Consider the following 18,737-nt stretch of genomic DNA (forward strand, 5'->3'; position numbering starts at 1 on the left):
GCCAAATATAAAAATGTCTGAGAGCTATCTGCTGATTTTGATCATGCATAGTGTGTGCAGTGTGGGTATGAACATGCAGGACTAACTGTTAATAAACTGAAATGGAGTGACATGATTGGATGCAACAACATTGTGTTGCAGAACAGCATATTACACAGTCTGCCTTCAGTCGTTTGTAGAAAGGGAAGCAAAGAGCGCCCTCAACGGCCGATCTTTCAATCTTTCAATCTCTCAAACACGAGATTCATTTCAATAGACAACTTTTTGCATGGGAAAAATTGTCTCTGAGGAGAAAAGCATCTTTGAAAATGATACTTCTCAGAAAGAATTCATAAGATTTAAGGAAATTTGACTTTCAAAAGTATTTCCTCTCCTACAAAATAAATATAAAAAGAAAAAATTAAAAATGGTGATCACCACCACCAAATTTCCAACATACTCATAAATTAATTTTCTTCTAAATTAAGTGAGCAAAGCTATTTTAAGAAGTTTATAAATAAGCAAAATGGTTATAATGCATCATGGGTATAAAGATTTCCTTTTGTGAAGTATCAGATTTCCAAGGTGCACTCATTGAACTGCTGTCACAAATCAAAATGTTGGGATAGAGTGTCATAAGATTATTGGTGATAACCCTTTGTCAATATTATTATGATATATTTTATATTTTGTATCTGATATGTGTGGCGTGGTAGTTTCAACTATCATGAAAATTTGACCTTTCACCCTGTGTGAATGACTTCAGTGTTTGTGTCTTGTGGTGACTATGTAGATGATAATGTAGTCATAAACAATAGCCATAGATGGTATTGTCTATGCTCAAAGTCAAGATTTGATCTTGACCTGACTTTGATGTCAAGTGTCAACTGTGTAGATGGAGTTGAAGCTCAAGATTTGACCTTTAAGTTTAACCCTGTCTTTCAGAGTTGTAGCTCAAGATATGACCTTTCACCCTGTCTCTCCTGACATTTCTTGAGTCAGCTCTATGGTTGGAGCTGTAGCTCAAGATTTCACCTTTCATATTGTCTGTCCTGACTTCTTCCTGTGTCAGCTCAGGTTGGAGCTTGAGATTGAGATTGGATCTTTGACCTTGTCTGTGTGTGTATGTGTGTGTATGTGAGCTCAAACTTGGACCTTTCGCCCTATCTGTCCTGACTTTTCTGTATGAATGGTACTCTTGCTAGATAGCAGCAAAATAGTCTGAGATATGTATGCTATATAGAAAAAAATTGAAACCTGTCTAAATTATGATCGACTTCAAATGATACGCCATCACTAGAGTCACTCACAGTCTATACATATCCATGTCATGTATTTATTGTCATCAAAGTTTACAGTTAATGGTCTATCTAATTTCTATATGTAATAATGATATATCAATAACAGAATAAATGTACCCTCTGTTTGTTTTATGTCTTTCATGATACAGTACTTCATATTGCAATCTGAAATAAAATCTGACAAAGAGAGAACCATTTAGTATGTTCTACAGCATGTTGAACTTGTACACATGCCATCTTGAATGATGCATTGTGGGATATCTAGTGTCCTTCCATTGATGAAAATGAAGTAATTATTGTTGAAAACGGTCTGTTACATTATTTGTAACTATAAGTAATCCAGTCCTGGTTACCCACATGCTTGAATCTTACTGATCTCCCCAGATTAGTATTACTATAATCCCATACATCTGAGCATGCTCAGTTTGGACTTCAGCAGCTCTCTTTGCGTCAGATTTATTTACAGATTGTTAAAGCATTCTTCATTGTCTGTTTGTTTGTTTGTTTGTTTGTTTGTTTGTTATGTAATTACTAAAACCATTTCAACTTTGCAGGATACTCACCACCCTCCTAGCACTACACTATCAATCTCACATCCTCATATTCACAAATACATGGGAATACTTTAAAAAGTTTTGTTCCTTTTTTGTTTGCATTTCATTTTTCATCCACAACTGGATACAGAGAATGTCTACTTTTAATTTGTTAAAAGAAATTGGAAAACAAACAAACTGAAAAAAAAAATATTTATCACATAAAATTTATGTTGATGGCTGAAAAACAAAGCAGAAAATAATTTTAAGATGAAGTTAAAGTATTCCTATAGTACAGTAATAAACTTTTTTCCCACCATTACCGTTAACAAATCACCAATATTATATGTTAAACTTTTGTAAAAAGAAAAAAGGTTGACTGTATAAGTAGCATGCAACAAAGATCTATTTAAGCTTTCTTTTCTGTTTTCATGAGATCCTTGCTATGTATGGATTTGAAATTATACAATACATTTTAATTGAATTTTTTTTTTCAAATGAAGCAAGTTTTATCATTTGTCCCCAAAATATCAAATATGTTCTCTTTTTTGCAATGTAAAAAGTTTTGTAGCAACTTTGACTTGTTGAAATGGTAATGGGTGCTTCCACTTCGGTATTTAAGAAAAAAAAATTGTTCTTCTCTCTTTCTATGAAATGATCTAAAAAGCTTTTCAGATGATATGAGTGAGGTTACCCAAACAAACGTTATGATAATATACAATACCTTTCTTTTTTGATTTTTTTAGAATGTCAAATTTTTTTATGTTCCGTGAGGATTGTAGGTATACCATATACCAAATACAGTTGTTTGCATATATTTGCATATGTTTGAATATATTTGTATATAGTGTTTTGCATATATTTGCATATTTTCCAGAATGGATTTTAAGGATGATCTTTGTTGCATGTTATTATATGTGGCGGCCTTTCTGTGTGTGAATGTAAAATGTAATCATTATTAAACACAACTACACAACAGAGTATGGATGCAGAGATAAATTGTCTCTCTCTGTGTATGTAAATGTAAATACATGTTGAACCTAGCATGTTTTAAATAACTTAACTTTAGAAGTCAGAACGTGTTTTCTCTCTCCAACTCATCTTTTCAGAACTTGTCTGCTATCCCCTTCGATGCTGTCGGGGACAAGGTACTTGTTCTCCCTCTCACTGTCTGTTTTTTTTTCCCTCTAACATTTTGTGTTTATGTGTTTGTGCCTTGTCGTGTCATGCTGACCTTTTCTTTCAACTTTTACCTTTACCTTCTTCATCTTTATCTCATTTCTAACAATTCTTACTGGTTGAATGCAGAGATAACTGGTTCTGTTCTTCTCAATTTTTTTGTTGGAATGACCATAAAAAGCCACTTTCCAAATACATCTTATTTCAAACTAGCACATTACAAGTACTTTTTTCTATACATCTACTCTCAACTTCTTAAGTTTGTGCCATCCTCAAGTTGAAATGGAAAGTTTCAGATGCAGTAAAATTTCAGAACAGCTTGCCTTATGTAGTACTTTAGCCTTGAGACTTGGTTCGGTATACTGGCACGAACTACATTCTCAAGCCAGATACCCAAGTCTCTTGGCGAGTAGTGTACTGTAAGTCTTGAAATGGCAAGGTGTGTTGAAATTTGCCGTTGTCAAATAAATTAATGGAAAAACAAGAAACTAACTGATTGTTCGAAAACTCGGTATGTAAAGGTGAGGATGTATAAACGTGGCTGTAATTGACAAAGATTCCAAGTGTCTCAGCATTCTATGTACTGGTTACGTCATCTCATAATTGCGTTCATTTCTCTTGTGTTTAGTTGATCTCAAAACTACTTTACATAGAGAAGGAACAACTAGGCATTCAAGTAATTATTATTAATTCATTAACATTATTTTCACTCCACTGACCAGTTAGTTCTTCTTCTAAGTAGTACATCATTTCTTATCATTTGGATACCTGGTCACTTTTATAATACCATGCATGGGTCTCGCTCAATTTTTTTGCATGATTCCAAACTCCTTTTCTTTTGGGGTATTAAAACCATTATTTGGTGGTTGATGACTTGGTATGTTTTACCCTTGATTCAAAAACACAATGAGGGTTGATTCGTTTGCAAAGGCGATAATGTCATTATGAACTTCCCTGTACACAAATAATGCAACGATAAGTGTTCAATGAATGGCAAGGAATAGAAGTTATTTTGTGACAACTTTATGTGGTTAATAACTGCAATGCCAAATCATCAAATTTTGTTATTGTGTTATCGTATTCAACAATAAAGAGGAAAATTCTAATTTCAAAATTTATTCGTAAAACAGATAGTTACGCATATTGATTTCTCAACACCTTTGAACTACATTTTTGTATTCTAGTTATCGGTTCCTACAATATGCATTATTTAAACTCTGTGACGTTATTGCCTTTACATACCATGACGTTAGGGTGGGCAAATTGAAAATTCACTCACCAATCAACTTTGGAATTGCACACACACAAAAATGACCTTTGACCTTGACAGTGAATTTGCCCCATTCCTTTGTATGTGATTTTTCCCTAGACTTTACTCCATTTTTTTTGTTTTTAATATACTTTATTTAAATTTATTTAGAGGTCCTTTAGTCGATTAGTTTACTTCATAATTAAGATATAGATTTATGATATCTGGTGTTAAAATGGTATGCTTGTTTAGACATGATAGTGTAAAGTTATTTTAATAGTTAATAATAGTGTTTGGTTTCTTTTTCTTAGTTTACTTTAGATTAATATTGAATTCTTAACTTTTCCTGTAGCCATAATTTATAAAAACAGGATAATTTTCATGAAATTCTAGAGACCAATTATGTTTTTTAGTTTTGTTAAATTTCTAAATGTTCTAATTTTATCTGTTAAATGAGTCCAGTTCTTTGTCTAGTGCATGATGGGTAAATTACAGTTTGATTATAGTATATATATATATATACCCTGTAAAAGTTCCTTGTTTTTCTGATAATTCTTTTGTTTTCGTTGTTGGCAAACTGTGGGTTGTAAAGTAATTTCTCATCTGTAAACAACTACATAGTATTTATGACTTCAGTGCATGTAATGAAAGTAAGGTCCTATTGTAAAATATAATTGATTGAGATATCACTTGTTTTAAGGCATGCTGTCACCGTAAAAAACAACCAACAACAATACTTTTTGGATATTGAATATTGATAATTACACTTAGGTATTTTCACTGCAATTTCTAAACACTCAGTTTAGCCAGTGAACCAGATACAACATAATGCATGTTTAAAGTCTTTGTCAACACCTCATTCCTGCTCATGGATAATGTAAGTGATATATACAAATAAGTTGATTTGCATATATTAAATATGCAAATTGTATGCACAATACACAAATTGACTCTAGCCAAAGTTGTCACTTCTGGTAATGCTTGTACGGTAATCTATGTATGTTCACTGGTGGTGAAATGGTTATATGTGGATGATAATTGCATTTTTGAAAATATCATATTTTCACTGGAGATAATGCCCATTTTTTTCATCCGTGAAACTTACTGTGCCTATCTGATTCAGCAACAGCAAAAGAGTAGGTTGCTGATACTTTTTTGTCCGAATGACTGGAAGACATGCCTGTCATGATACCATCTAATACACTAAGTTTGACTTTTGAATAACTTGTATATGTTGTGCCACTAGTAAAACTACAGTAGTCTTTAGAGTAACAGAGCTACATTCACAACTAACAGTTCGGATTTTGAAAGAATTTACTTATTAAGGATGTACCTCCAGGATCAATTTCCTAAAATCAAAGTTATTCAAATCACACCAAACTATGCTGCATGCATATTGCTAGTCCTTTTGAAATATTAAACAAAATTTGGTGTTCACTGTCTTTTTAAAAAAATGAAATCAACAATCTTTTATTCCCCATAGTGTTAATACAGTATGTGGCGGCCATATTGGATTCTAAAATGGCTTAATTTTGATTAGCATTATGATTTATATTTAAAATTTGCATGGTGATCCCTTCTTCTTGTTTTTGACATCAACTGAGAGTTGCTTAGAGTTTTCTTGAACTAAGTATCAGCAAAAGTCTAATCCATATTATCATTGATTTCCATTTTGGCGGTACATTATTTCCTAAAATTGTGCGCTTAGACTCTGTTCAATAAGTTATACATCTACTATAAGATGTGTTATTGTATTTTTATCAGATGCTGCACAAACACTTTTAAATTCAATCCATGGGCTATTATGAACTTGGCAGTATTGCAAGTTCGATTTTGTTCAAATTTGGTTTTAAAAAATGCTATTATCATCCATATTATCATTGATAGGTGTATTTGCCTGATATTTGGTTAGAAATATGTACTTGGTATGATAATAATTACTCTAAACACTCTATTTCTTGTTTCAGGTATTAAACACTCTCCTTCTAAGAAAAAAGGTCTAAGTGGTAACTATAGTGTATTGAAATCTAAGAGTTCACAACCATCCTCCCTAGATGTGGGACCAACTACATCATATGAAGGACTGACCACAAGTAAGATATGATTTCTACTTGCATATACTATATAGTAGGGGTTGTTAATGCCTTGAAATCTCCACTAGCTGTAACTGGTGTTTTATTTTTTTATCAGAGAACCAACAATATATTCACTGAATTTTTTTTTTAAATACCAATAATTAGATGCTGATTTTATTCTTAGGTAGTACAGTGATTAGTTTATTAAAATCATGGTTGTATTGAGGGCACTGATTTTTGGATCTGCAGTAGATGAAAATGTTAGTTATATATAAAATTGCCTTGAAGGAAACATTTAATTAGACTTGTTTCTGTCGTACATATACTTGTATTGATTAATGTTATCAACTTATTATGATTTTGGGTGATAAAATGGCATCTTGGTGCCTTACTGAACTTTTGAAATCTTCTTAAGAAGCTCTACTGCACTTGACATTTTGTGGATTTCCTGCAAGGGTTTATGGGAAAACCTCTGGCGATAACATCATGAATATCCTAACCTCATTGTCTTGACAAAGAGAAAGATATAAAAGACTGATTTCTGACTTTACATGTACAGGTGGTGCCAAACCAGATATCCTGCCCAATACACCACCTGCATCCAGTGATGTACCAACAATTGTAAGACCTGGTCCAAGCAGTGCGTCCACTGGTGATGTACCGACAATTACTAAACAGCCTGGACCTGGTCCAAGCAGTAGTCTCTTGAGAGAAGTTACAGCCGTAGAGTATGCTACAGAAATACCTGAAACATCCTCCACAATAGTGAGGACTGTTACAGAAAGAAAAACTGCAGTTGTGACCACAAGACAGGTATCAGAAGAACCACAAATAGACGCAAATACAGAACAAGCTTCTGCTAGCAATGAAAGGTAAAGTTATGTAATATTTAACATCTTTATTCTGCAAAGTAAAGTTATGATTCTTATCATATACCAGTATCAATTCCAATGTAGTTCAGTGGAGAGCACGTGTAGCTAACCCGGGCAATCACGCCCTGGCAAACTTTGCCCAAATATGGCAAGTGGTGTGCTTATCAATATTCATTCGCTCAGTGATTTGACTTTGTAAATTTCTTCACTATTTCTATGTTTTTACGAATGGGCTTAGAGGGTCACACAAGTTGGTGAATTGGCTGGTATGAGATAAAAATTCACTAACATGTGTGAGATATTTCACCTTGGACCATTGGTGTGTGGGCTCAGTTTTCTCGTATTGGCTTTATTCTGGCAACAACAAAATTTAACTCACATTCATATTGAGTGTGTGCTTGATTTGATACAACATTTGTGTACAGAGTATGGGATCAATTTGAACCCATACTTCTTGTCCTATGCTTGCAGGGAGGTGAGAACATAGTACCTTGTAACGTGGATTAACCTGTACATTTGGTTCATGATTATTTAAGAGTGTATAATGATGAATGTTCTAATATGAAAATGTACTGCACAAGTTGATGCCATATATATGTGTGTAGAGTCATGATAGGCGGATGTGTAGAGTGGCCGGCTTTGAATCTGCAAGTTGCAGGTTTGAGCCCTGTCATTGCTGTTTCTGAATGGCTAAAGTCCTTGGGCAAGATTTGAATCACAATTGTGCCTCATGCAGTCAACCCAGCTGTATAATTAGGGACCTGGTAGGATAGAGGTTGCAATGTGAATGCTTTAATCCTATGAGCTTACAGAGGCTACAATGGATTGTAAGCTCCCCAGGGAGTTGAGGAAGTAAATGGCTGTTGTGCCGCAATAGATCCATACCAGGGGTAATAATTGTAAAGTGCTTTGAGCACAGAGTGTTAAAGTGCTATATTAAAACCAACATTATTAATATTATTATTATAATAATTTATTTCTTGTAGTGCGGGTGCTGAAGCTGTTTATACAGAAGATATTGAACTTCAAGTTGTACAAAACACTAAGGTAGAATCATCAGAAACAACAACAACAACAACAACAGATGTCATGGCAACAGATGAAGCAGAGGAACCACTCAACACAGAATTGGTAGGTAATCAAAAAAAGAGTAAAAAGAAGGGCTGGCGATTTACGCTGCTTCGATGGCGATAAAACAAATGATTACTGCCTTAATCTAAATTGTGCCTTCGTCAACCCAGCTGTATAATTGGGGACCTGGTAGGATAAAGGTTGCAATCTAAATCACTTATTTTTTTTCAATTTTCTTTCTCTGTCACCTTCTTATGCTTATGTCAACTTTTATGTTAATTTAACCAACTTTATTTAGCTGTCCTAGTAAAGCTAGAGAGATAAAACATAAATGAACTTTACCCTTCCAGATACCTGGATGTTCATGAAATTGTCCTTTGTAGTAAGTGCATAATGCACGTAAAAATATGTAATGAAATCCCTTTTGCACCTTGTCTTAACACCCTGTATGTGCATGTCATTATTATCTGTAAATTCTATGGCTGAGATAACAACAACAAAGTGGTCACCAAAACTCTCACTAAAGACTAGTAGAATTCATTCAAATTTGTTTATAGTTCTGATTAAAAAAACAAAAAACGAAAACTGGAGAGTTTGAACAAAATTCAACTTTACAGGCTTCTGAGCACCCACCCTGACTTAGCTTTCATCAAGTCAACAAATATGCCTGAACAAAAACCTCAGTGTTTGTAAAAATCTGTTCTTTTCATTTGTCGTATTTTGGTTGGACAGTGTCTAACGCAGTAGAGAGGTTTGGTGTTCACTTTGCAAAATATCGAAGCATAAAAAATAGTTCGTGCTTTCCATAAATTTTCTGTTCAATAATTTTGGTGTAGTTACTAACCTTATTTTGGAACATTAAAATGAAAATTAATTTTGGGGTTTCCATTAATATAACACACTGTGCTGGTATTAGTGGTACTTTTGTAACTAGTCGCAGTTGCCTCTGTCTATAGTAAATGTTGAATGATTTCACAGTCTCACCACTGGGGGCGCCCTTTATCGCCACCACTGAAGAGTTTGAGAACTGAGGCTAGTTACTGACTATACTCTAGATAAGCCAAAGTTCTCTGTATGTGCTTTATGTTAATCATATTAAAGAGAAGGCAGGCATGTCTAAATTATTGTAAACTCCACCATAAGGGCTTGTAAAATGTTTCCAAATATTACTTTTTCTGTATATTACTCTTTCTGTATTGCATGCATGATTTATCTTTTGTCATTGCACTAAGAAATGTCTGTTGCACTCTTCTTGTTTTTGCACAAATAAAGGCAAAATCTGAATATTGTCAAGAAAATTGAAAATATATTTTTATGGTAACTTTTGTAAAAGTTGTATATATTGGTAAATGTGCCTATAAAAAGTTTATTAATTCACAAAATGATAAGAATGATACAAAATAATGCTTGAGTTAAAAATTCAGACCCATATTTGGTTATTGTCACTGGTGTAGCATTGATGGGTGCATGTAGTAGTTGTATTCTTTGTTCTACTGACTGGTGTACAAGTATTCTACAATCACATCCATGAATGTGTACATTGTAGTCTATCCAGGGTATAAGCCTCACCAACTATGGCATTTGGATTGTCAGCAAAAATTGGGAGATATTGCATTGTTCTGTATAATGATATGACTAGGCCTCAAACAAGGATTTAATTTTGTGATTACATGCCTCAATATGTATCCACTATCTTGCCATGATTTCTGATAGACAGGACAAGTAGTTAGCAAAGGAAACCTATATTGCTTTGATATATACAAGAAAAAGTTGTACCTCATCAAAAGTTCTATTTTGGTGAGATATTTGGACACTCCTGTTTGGCAATATAACCAAATGAAAACCTAATTTCAAAACTCAATATGCTCTCCTCAAAACATTGATTTGACATCCAATAAATATATAACAGCCAAAATATAAGAGAGTTTGAGTCTTTGGATTACATGATTGGACTGATGTCTGGAATTTACCATCTGATCCCAAGGGCTAAATTCATATCAAACACACTATGGCATACAACAGCAATACACAGTCACCTTCAGATTATTTTAAGGTTTCCAACTCAGTAGAAATCAAAATGTTATTGAAAATATATTGATATGGTACAGAAAGAGGCCATACTAGTTGTGATTTTGCACATTTTATCTAATAATACTATGGAATAATTCATTTCAAGGAATTTCTTTTTTGATTTAACTGATCTGAATGACAATCTGTAGAAAGTCTTTGCTAAAAGCATTCCTTCACTTTGATTTAATTGTTACGTAGAATGTTCCTCAAAATCACTTTTCCAGAAAATCTAAGTTTTTAAAATATTCATGAAATACAAAAAAAAGTTCTTAAAATATCTCAAATCTTTCCCATATGAAAGCTTGTTTCTGGTTCTTTTGAGATAATACAGAAATTTGGGGTTTCACGGTCTTGTTTTCAAGGACATCAATAATGTTTTATTTTCTCACCGAGTTATTTGGCAGCCATATTGGATTCTAAAATGTCTTCATTATGATATCATTTTGACCTCTTTTTCAACTATTTGTTCAGTGACTCCAATTTTGTTTTCTTGTTTCAAACTGCAAATGGGTTTTAGCTTTCCTGAACAAAATAAAAGTAAAAGTTTAACATTTTCATTTCCAAGGCACACGCTACCGTAAACAGGTAATCAACAAAATCAAGGAAAATTAAATTCCTAATGATGATGAAATATTCCATAGTATTCACTGTTACATATTGCTTGGGTATGTAGAGTTACTTTCAGTGTAACTGTCTTTTAGCATGATTTGTATGTTTTGATTTTATCCTTATTTGCCTGCTTTGTATTGTTTCTTTGTTTTTCAAGGACTCAGACTCCGATGCAACATGGTTATGACCGATCCAAAAAGCCCACATGGATTTAGTTATTAAGACAACTGTGTACAGTTCTTCATTTCTCACAATCTGTAGCTTTGTGTTGTGGTCTCTCATACGCCCCATGTATGCTGCCGTTAATGTCGGTGACACCATCCATTTCTTAGTTGGTGAGGGGTGCCACTTACTGGGAGAGGGGTTTGGGGGTGGTTGGTGTTTGTATTACAGTAACACTGCATCCATGATATGACATGCATTACATGGTGTTAGCCTTGGTGACGTTCTATGGAGGTTCTAATTCCGAATCCTGAGAACTTAGTGCCGAGTTTCTCCAAGAATAGAGCCTGCAAAGTTTAACATGCAACATTAATTGTGTTTTAGAATACGATAATCATCACAGGTTTGTGAATTTAGTCCAAAAAAAAAATAGGACTTTAGCTTAACAACTTAACACAATACAGATTAGGAGACATTTCTGGTTTCAGTTTATGCCTTACCTTAAGTTAGTGGAAGTATAGCGCCCTCAGAGTTCATTGACTAAGTACCCAGACAGTTTGTAGAAGGATATTACCCACTCTTTAGTTTTAAGCCCATACTGTTGAATCATTCCTATTATCCTTACTGTTTGTAAGTATAGTGCCCACGCTGTTGGTTGACTTGCTCTTACCCTTTATAGGTAGCATAAGTATAGCGCCCTCAATGTCAGTATACTGATATAGACCTTCTTGTAAGTTAAAGTATAATCATCACCACTTTTGATATAAGTATAGCGCCCCCACAGGTGGTTTACTTAATTGCACTTCCCTTTGGTTGAAGTACTATCCTCACTCTTGATGGAAGTATAGTGCCCTCACTGTTAGTCAAAGTACACCATCCTCCCTGTTGAAGTATAGCGCCCTCACAGTCAGTACCTCTGACATCAGTCTGTGTAGTGTAGATCTCTCCTAGAATGTCACCAAATCAGAATCACATCCACTGCATCCCAACACATTGCCTTGCATTTCACCCATTTCCATGGTAACTTATATGGTGTGCTTCTTTTTCTTCCAGTGATTTCTTCTGTTGCATGATATACCAGTGATCAAGACCAATCAATTGATAAACTCCTTCAATTGACCAAATGAAATAGATAAATACTTAAAAAGAGAGACATTTAGTTTTTGAAGAAACATAAAAACAGATTTTGCTGAGAAAGAGATTTACAAAAGAACAGGAAGGATTAGTTTATTTTTTTTTTTTTGTTGTTGAAGTTTTTTTGAATTTATACCTTCAATGGTCAGCCTGACTGAAATGAATGAGAGTCTTTGTTGCATATTTCGGAAGTAGGTTCACCGGTCATGTTTTAATGGCAAAAACTAGTTTAACAACTACTTGCAAAAGTGACCAATTTTATCATGTCCCTCAAAAATGGTTTCCATGGTAAAGGACACCCTCTATGTGAAATGACAAATTGGGTAATTTTTGGTTCTTGGCAAAATTGACACATTTTATCATTTTGTTCACGTCGGTCAAATGTGATTTTCATTATAAAGCATAACTCCCAAATATAAAATGACAAATTGGATGTTTTGTTTTTGTCTATCAAACATTGTTCCCATGATAAAGGAGAGCACACTAGATGCGAAATGACAAATTGTGTTATTTGGGGTCCATGCTAAATTGGCAAATACTGTCATTTGATGAAGTCTGTCAAAAATATTTTAAATAACAAAGCATCCCCTCTACTAGCTGGATTGACAACTGTATCACTGCAGCTCATTTCAAATGAAGTTCTGTCCTCGTAAAAAATATATATGATGGTTTATATGCCATTTAATATTGTGCCAAATAAATGTCTAAAATGGCTGTTCAAAATACTGTTTGATTTTTAAACACTTGATTACCATGAGCATTATGCGAAAACTACAAACTTGAATAGACATAGGAGTTAAAAGGAGAATCACTGCACTTGGTATTTCTGTTATGTTTTATAGAACAAAATTATACCAAAATACTTCATACCCTTTCACTTGCCTTCATCTAAGATTCATTTATGATTCATGACATAAAGTACAAAGATCTGCTTGAATTATGCAACAAGACTGTTATGGGTGTATCGATGGTGACAGCACAGGTATGGGTAAGTGGAGGCATGAGACAGCATACATACAAATAGTATAATTATTAATCGGTGCATTTGATTTGTAACATTATGATCCTGATTCAGCCTTATTGCAAAACTGAGGGTCCAGGACAATTTGTTCACACACAGCGCCATCTAGTGGTGAAAAATAACCATTGTCAGTCTTGAGGAAGGCAAAGGTCATGTTGCTGAAACACAGAAAGTAATTAGATTGTGTATCAATGAACATTATTCTAATGATGTAAAACAAAAAATATTCCATCATATACTTGGCCAACGATTTTCTTAGTATTACGATACAATTGTAAACTTGTAATTACTGTATCGTTATTTAGGGATCTAAATATTGCAAGAAATGATAAACTTACCCAGCTGTATAAAAACTTGCCTTTTGATCCACTATCATATTGCAGTTATGACAATCAGGGGTAAAAGCTACATTATAGAAAGGTCAGTTTTAGATTTGATTTGCAGATTTCCATCAAATCATAACCATGTATCATTATCATGATAATATAAATCAAATGCACTGCAGCAACCACAGGTGTTATATCATAATTATAATCAAGTCATTGTATCAGAGTTCACTATATCAAGCATTCAGAGTTCGTTTTCATTTTATTTTATCATTTTCAGCTCACCATTTCAAGTACTTTCATTGCCTGGGAGAACACCATTCAGGTGCTAAGACTGTTTCTTAGTGTTATATTTATGTATTTTGTATTCTCGACAATAACAAGCATGGGAAAGAAACCAGATATTAGATAATTCTCAGTACCTGCAATAACATTTTACCTCACAGAAGGTCAAAATAGATTAAGAAGGTCAACGTATTCTTCTATCCCCCATCATAAAATGTATATGTAGCGTGTGGAGAGATTTTGTCAACCAACAAATCAAATAAACATTATTTTTATGACTCGTTAGTGGTAAAATTCTATTCCTGGTAACGAGAATTGTGTCATTACATATTTTTTGTTTCTCTTGTAATTCCCATTTTGTCATTAAATTATAATTTTTTTCGATTCATTTTAAAGAAAGAGGTGACTTTATTTGCCAATTAATTTCAATTCTACAAAAAGAGAGAATGAAATGTTAATAATTTACTAAAGTTATGTTTTTATTGTGTAATTCCTTCATAATCGTATAATACTGAACATAAGTTTAATAATGACCTTGATCTCAAGTTTTCATAAGCAAGTGTTTATTTTGTTCATTTGGTTATATTTTGGTTGTTATGGGTACTAGGATTGTAAAATCTACCTGAGTTCTCTAATCTCTACTACGTTCATTTCTGACTAAATAATGAAGTTATGGAAAATTTATCAGATGACGTAAACTGTTACCAAGTTCTGAAATCATGCAGGGAAAGATAATGGAATTGTTGTACTAAAGTTTTGAAAGTAAATGAAATCAATTGTCGCTACAAACACACCTCATGTCGTATTAGGTTATGTATTATTATAAAATTACAAAAAGTAAGTTTTTTATGTATTATTTCATTATTATTATTACTTTATGTTTACATTTTGAACTTGTACCCTTTGATGAAGGCTGCACCTAAGGAAAATAAAATATTTGTTCATGACAGAACATTGACAAAACCTATTTATACTTCTACAGACAGAATTTGTAGCTCAAATTGAGGATCGCTATAACTACTGCCATCAGGATAATGTAAAATACTTACTCAAAATGAGTTTACACCACAATAATTCATAGTACATAAAAACTATAGAGGTTCATGATAAGTTTTTATCACCAAGGTGCGTCCTTCATCAGTTACAAACTTTTTCTTTTATGTTCAGAAGATTAACTGAGAACAGCATCAAAATTTCATGAATTTATGTTATATTTGAGGTATTATGTCAAAGTAAGTTGATTAGTCATTATTGTCGGTATTATTTCAAAGGATGTTATTTGTGAAAGTCACATAGGGAAACAGTTCTGTGCAATAAATGATTTCATTGAACTTGTAATTGACACTTGTTGGTAAGATTACTTGTTGCTGGGTTACCAGTTATTGTTGTAAGTTTCATACTGCCTCGATTGCTATCTTTGAGTCTTACTTTGTTAATATTATAAGGGTACTACAAAAGTTAGGATAAAAAAAGTGCCTAAAAAAAGAAATAAAGTTGCTGATGTTAAGACTCATTTACGATAGGTAGAAGTGACCATAAATGACAGCTTAGATAACACAATGACCACATGTGAAAGAGTAAAATGAAATTTCAACATTTGTGATGTTTTTTGGACATTTTGAACTGTAACAAGTACACATGGTTGTCCAATATATAGTTGTATGGTCTATATATTCAGACATGATTCATAGCTGCTTCTATCATTGCCATCAACTAACTTGCCATCATAGTGTAGCCACCCTCATTTTCTGTCAGCAAATGTAGAATCTCAAAGTTAACATCATGATAATTTGGCACTATGAAACTTAGAACGATTCACTGGAAATATTTGAAAATCAAGAACTTGAAATAACATCTTTACAGAAATGTTGGTAGATTATTTTTTGACCAGCTCGGATGTTTGTTGATATATGTTGTAGGCTATCAGTATTATAAATTACAGCCATACAAATTTTAAATTTCCACAGTATGATTTGAGAGACTACATGACATTTATCTTGGGTAGGTCAAACATGCAGGTAATTGAACAACACCCCTTTACACAGTAATACTGATGAACCAGTGGTAGATCCAACATGCAGGAAATTGAACAGCGCCCTCACACAGTAATACTGGTGAACCAGGGTGCCTGTTCAAGAGTAGAACACTTTGAGGTACATATGCACATTACATGATATGTTTTAGGTGAAAGACTTTGAGTATGTGACGTCACTAGCCTTGCAGACAGACATGCATGCCCTGAAAAGTAAAGTGAACTCACACTTACCGTCAAGATTCACATGTCTGTGTACGAGGGTAGCAACATCAGTCGGTCGAATTCGAGATCCTAAATGGTATGAGTACATCTGAGCTTTCTACTCATAATTGTACCTCAGGTATACCAATGTATAGTAGCTGTTACCAGCAGTATTGTACTGATTTGTTGAAAGTACAGACCAGGATTATGTGTAAAGTTAACCTGCATGCTACATGGATGTATTTGGGGGACTCCACCATCCAAGTTATTGTACATTGTGTATGTATTTATTATTTTGCTTTCTGGGCAAAGATGTTGGTATACTAGTGATTTGGTATCTACATATTTATGTATGTCATGATAATGAGGGTCATGCAACATTATTTTATGTTTTTAATTTATTTAGTTATTCCTAATTGTAGGTAAATTTTGACTCAATTGGTATGATGTCTCTTGTCTCCACTTCCTATTTATAAATATGTCTCCTATCTTTGGTTAAAAACACAGTATTGTCAAATAATCATTGATAACAACACCAAAGTGGTATGGGTTAGTATGTATGGTACGGCGTGACATGTTGCTGTATCACCTGTTAGATGCAACAATCCAGCTCTCAGAGGGGCCAATTAGGGCTAAATGACATTGTTGCCGCCCTATCAGCCGGCACTCAGAGTGGGCCAATTAGGGCTGAATGACATTGTTGCTGCCCTATCAGCCGGCACTATGAGAGGGCCAATTAGGGCTAAATGACGTGGTATTTAAACATACCGGTACTGATATCGTACATATATCAGAAGATATCTTGTAAAGATACAGTAATTAAAAGCTATGATTAACTTGTGATGTCTACAAGTATCAAAAAGTAATCAAATATGTAATGACATTATGAATACAGTTTCTACTTTGTTAAAAGTTTGGTAACTGAAGTCGAATTTTCACCGATATCTCGACAGCATAATCTTGGGTGTACTACTATTGAGATACACCTGTATAAAGCTGGAGATACACTGCTGGGATCTTGATAGCTGTATTCCAGCATTTGTGATTATTTGAGTGGAAACTGCATTTATAACTATGACTCAGAGTCCTTCAACATTCAGTCTTGCTGAAATGACATTATTTTCTGTACGGATGAAATTGACAATTTCTTGGTCAGATTATAAAAGGTAACTTAAGATATATTTTGTTTCATTGAACGACAGTTCGTAAATACATGCAACAATTCTCAAGATCTTGAAATTTTATCGAAATTGAGGAAGTAAAAGTGCCTCATAAAGAATTTATCTTGCATTTGCACTCTCGTCAAAGCACTGTATCGAAAAAAAAAGAATATTAATGCTGGAAAGAAACACAAGACTGATAAAATAATATGATTTTCAGTATTTCCTATTGTTGCAGTTCATGAATATGCAAACAGTATGTAGATTTTGTAGCAAGTCAAGAGAGTTTTCAGAAGAACTGATTGGTTATTAGAAGTTGCAGATTCATGAATATGCAAATCTGAGTTTGTCCAAACAGTCTAAAGTTGAGTTAGTTTAGTAAACTACATTTGCATAGCATTTGTAGCTATTTGAAGAGACTGAAGAATCTCTAATTATGCAGTAATAATTTAAAAAAAAAAAACAGGGTCTTTTTTTTCTCAATTTTGATCAGCTTTATCATGTGTACGTTGTTAATGATATTGTGCCGTTTCTATATGTTTTTACACAGTGTCTAAGACTGTGTGTGTGCATGTGACTGACGCTAACCAGTCTCACAATCTGTATATATTAGCACAACAAAATTACTATGATGGGTATGGAGAATATACAAAATACTATTTTCAATCTTGACTTAAGAATTGGAAATTTATGGGCAATGTGAAATTTTTACAGCTTGTTTATACATGCATATAAACTTTCAGTATTTGATTCTTGCATGGAGATTATGGTACATTATCAAGAACGCATTTATATGGTGGCCAGAATAATCATTGATGTGCTCTCTGTCCTTGCTCCGACTTGAGTCAAACTTTGAATTTCATCATAGCTGTATATTAAGCCCCCAGGTGACATTTCACTGTATGTAACCTTTGACCTTTAACCTGTGTCAGGATGATTTAGACCTTCAAAAGCACATTAAGCAATCTATAGAAACTGTACTCTGTGACAGTAATGAATTCTTGTATAGAGCCAATGGCCTTTTGTTAGATTTGATGCCAAAAAAAAAAGAGCATCTAGTTTTTGTACTAGAGAATCATTTGTTTGTAATTGTTAACGTGATATACACTGAATCCTAAGGATAGTAGCTGTGGTAGAACTACCGTTACAATAAAACAATTCTGTGTTTTCATGTGTAGCAGCCTTACATCTAAGGTGGTTTTTTTTGTCAGTGTACAGCAGATTGTATTATTATTATTACCATTGGACTATTATGAGCTATTGGCCAAATAAATTATGAACTTGCTTACTGAAAATAGTGTGATGACATCGTCTCATTTCAACTCTACAAGATCAAGATATGATGAAAGCTGTAATATAAACTGTATGGTTTAAAAATGCATTACATGTGACATCAGTGGGCATCTATTCTATTGATTCTTGCCTGCTTTGTCTTTGTTAGCCTGCAATGGAGAACCAGAAGGGGACTATCACTA

General features: G+C 33.6%; 1 protein-coding gene across 1 annotated transcript in view; it reads left to right on the top strand.

Moving 5' to 3' along the window:
- LOC144447833 (phosphatidylinositol 4-phosphate 5-kinase type-1 alpha-like) overlaps positions 1-18,548 on the top strand; it is a 79,941-nt gene extending 61,393 nt beyond the window's left edge. The window contains exons 12-15 of the mRNA XM_078137941.1: positions 6,209-6,334; positions 6,876-7,188; positions 8,175-8,319; positions 11,096-18,548. Of these exons, the coding sequence (XP_077994067.1) occupies positions 6,209-6,334; positions 6,876-7,188; positions 8,175-8,319; positions 11,096-11,125 (614 nt within the window). The 3' untranslated portion in view covers positions 11,126-18,548. The remainder of the gene's footprint in view (positions 1-6,208; positions 6,335-6,875; positions 7,189-8,174; positions 8,320-11,095) is intronic.
- The last annotated feature ends 189 nt before the right edge of the window (positions 18,549-18,737 follow it).

Source organism: Glandiceps talaboti, chromosome 16 (genome assembly GCF_964340395.1).
Source record: "Glandiceps talaboti chromosome 16, keGlaTala1.1, whole genome shotgun sequence".
NCBI classification, from domain to species: Eukaryota; Metazoa; Hemichordata; class Enteropneusta; family Spengelidae; genus Glandiceps; species Glandiceps talaboti.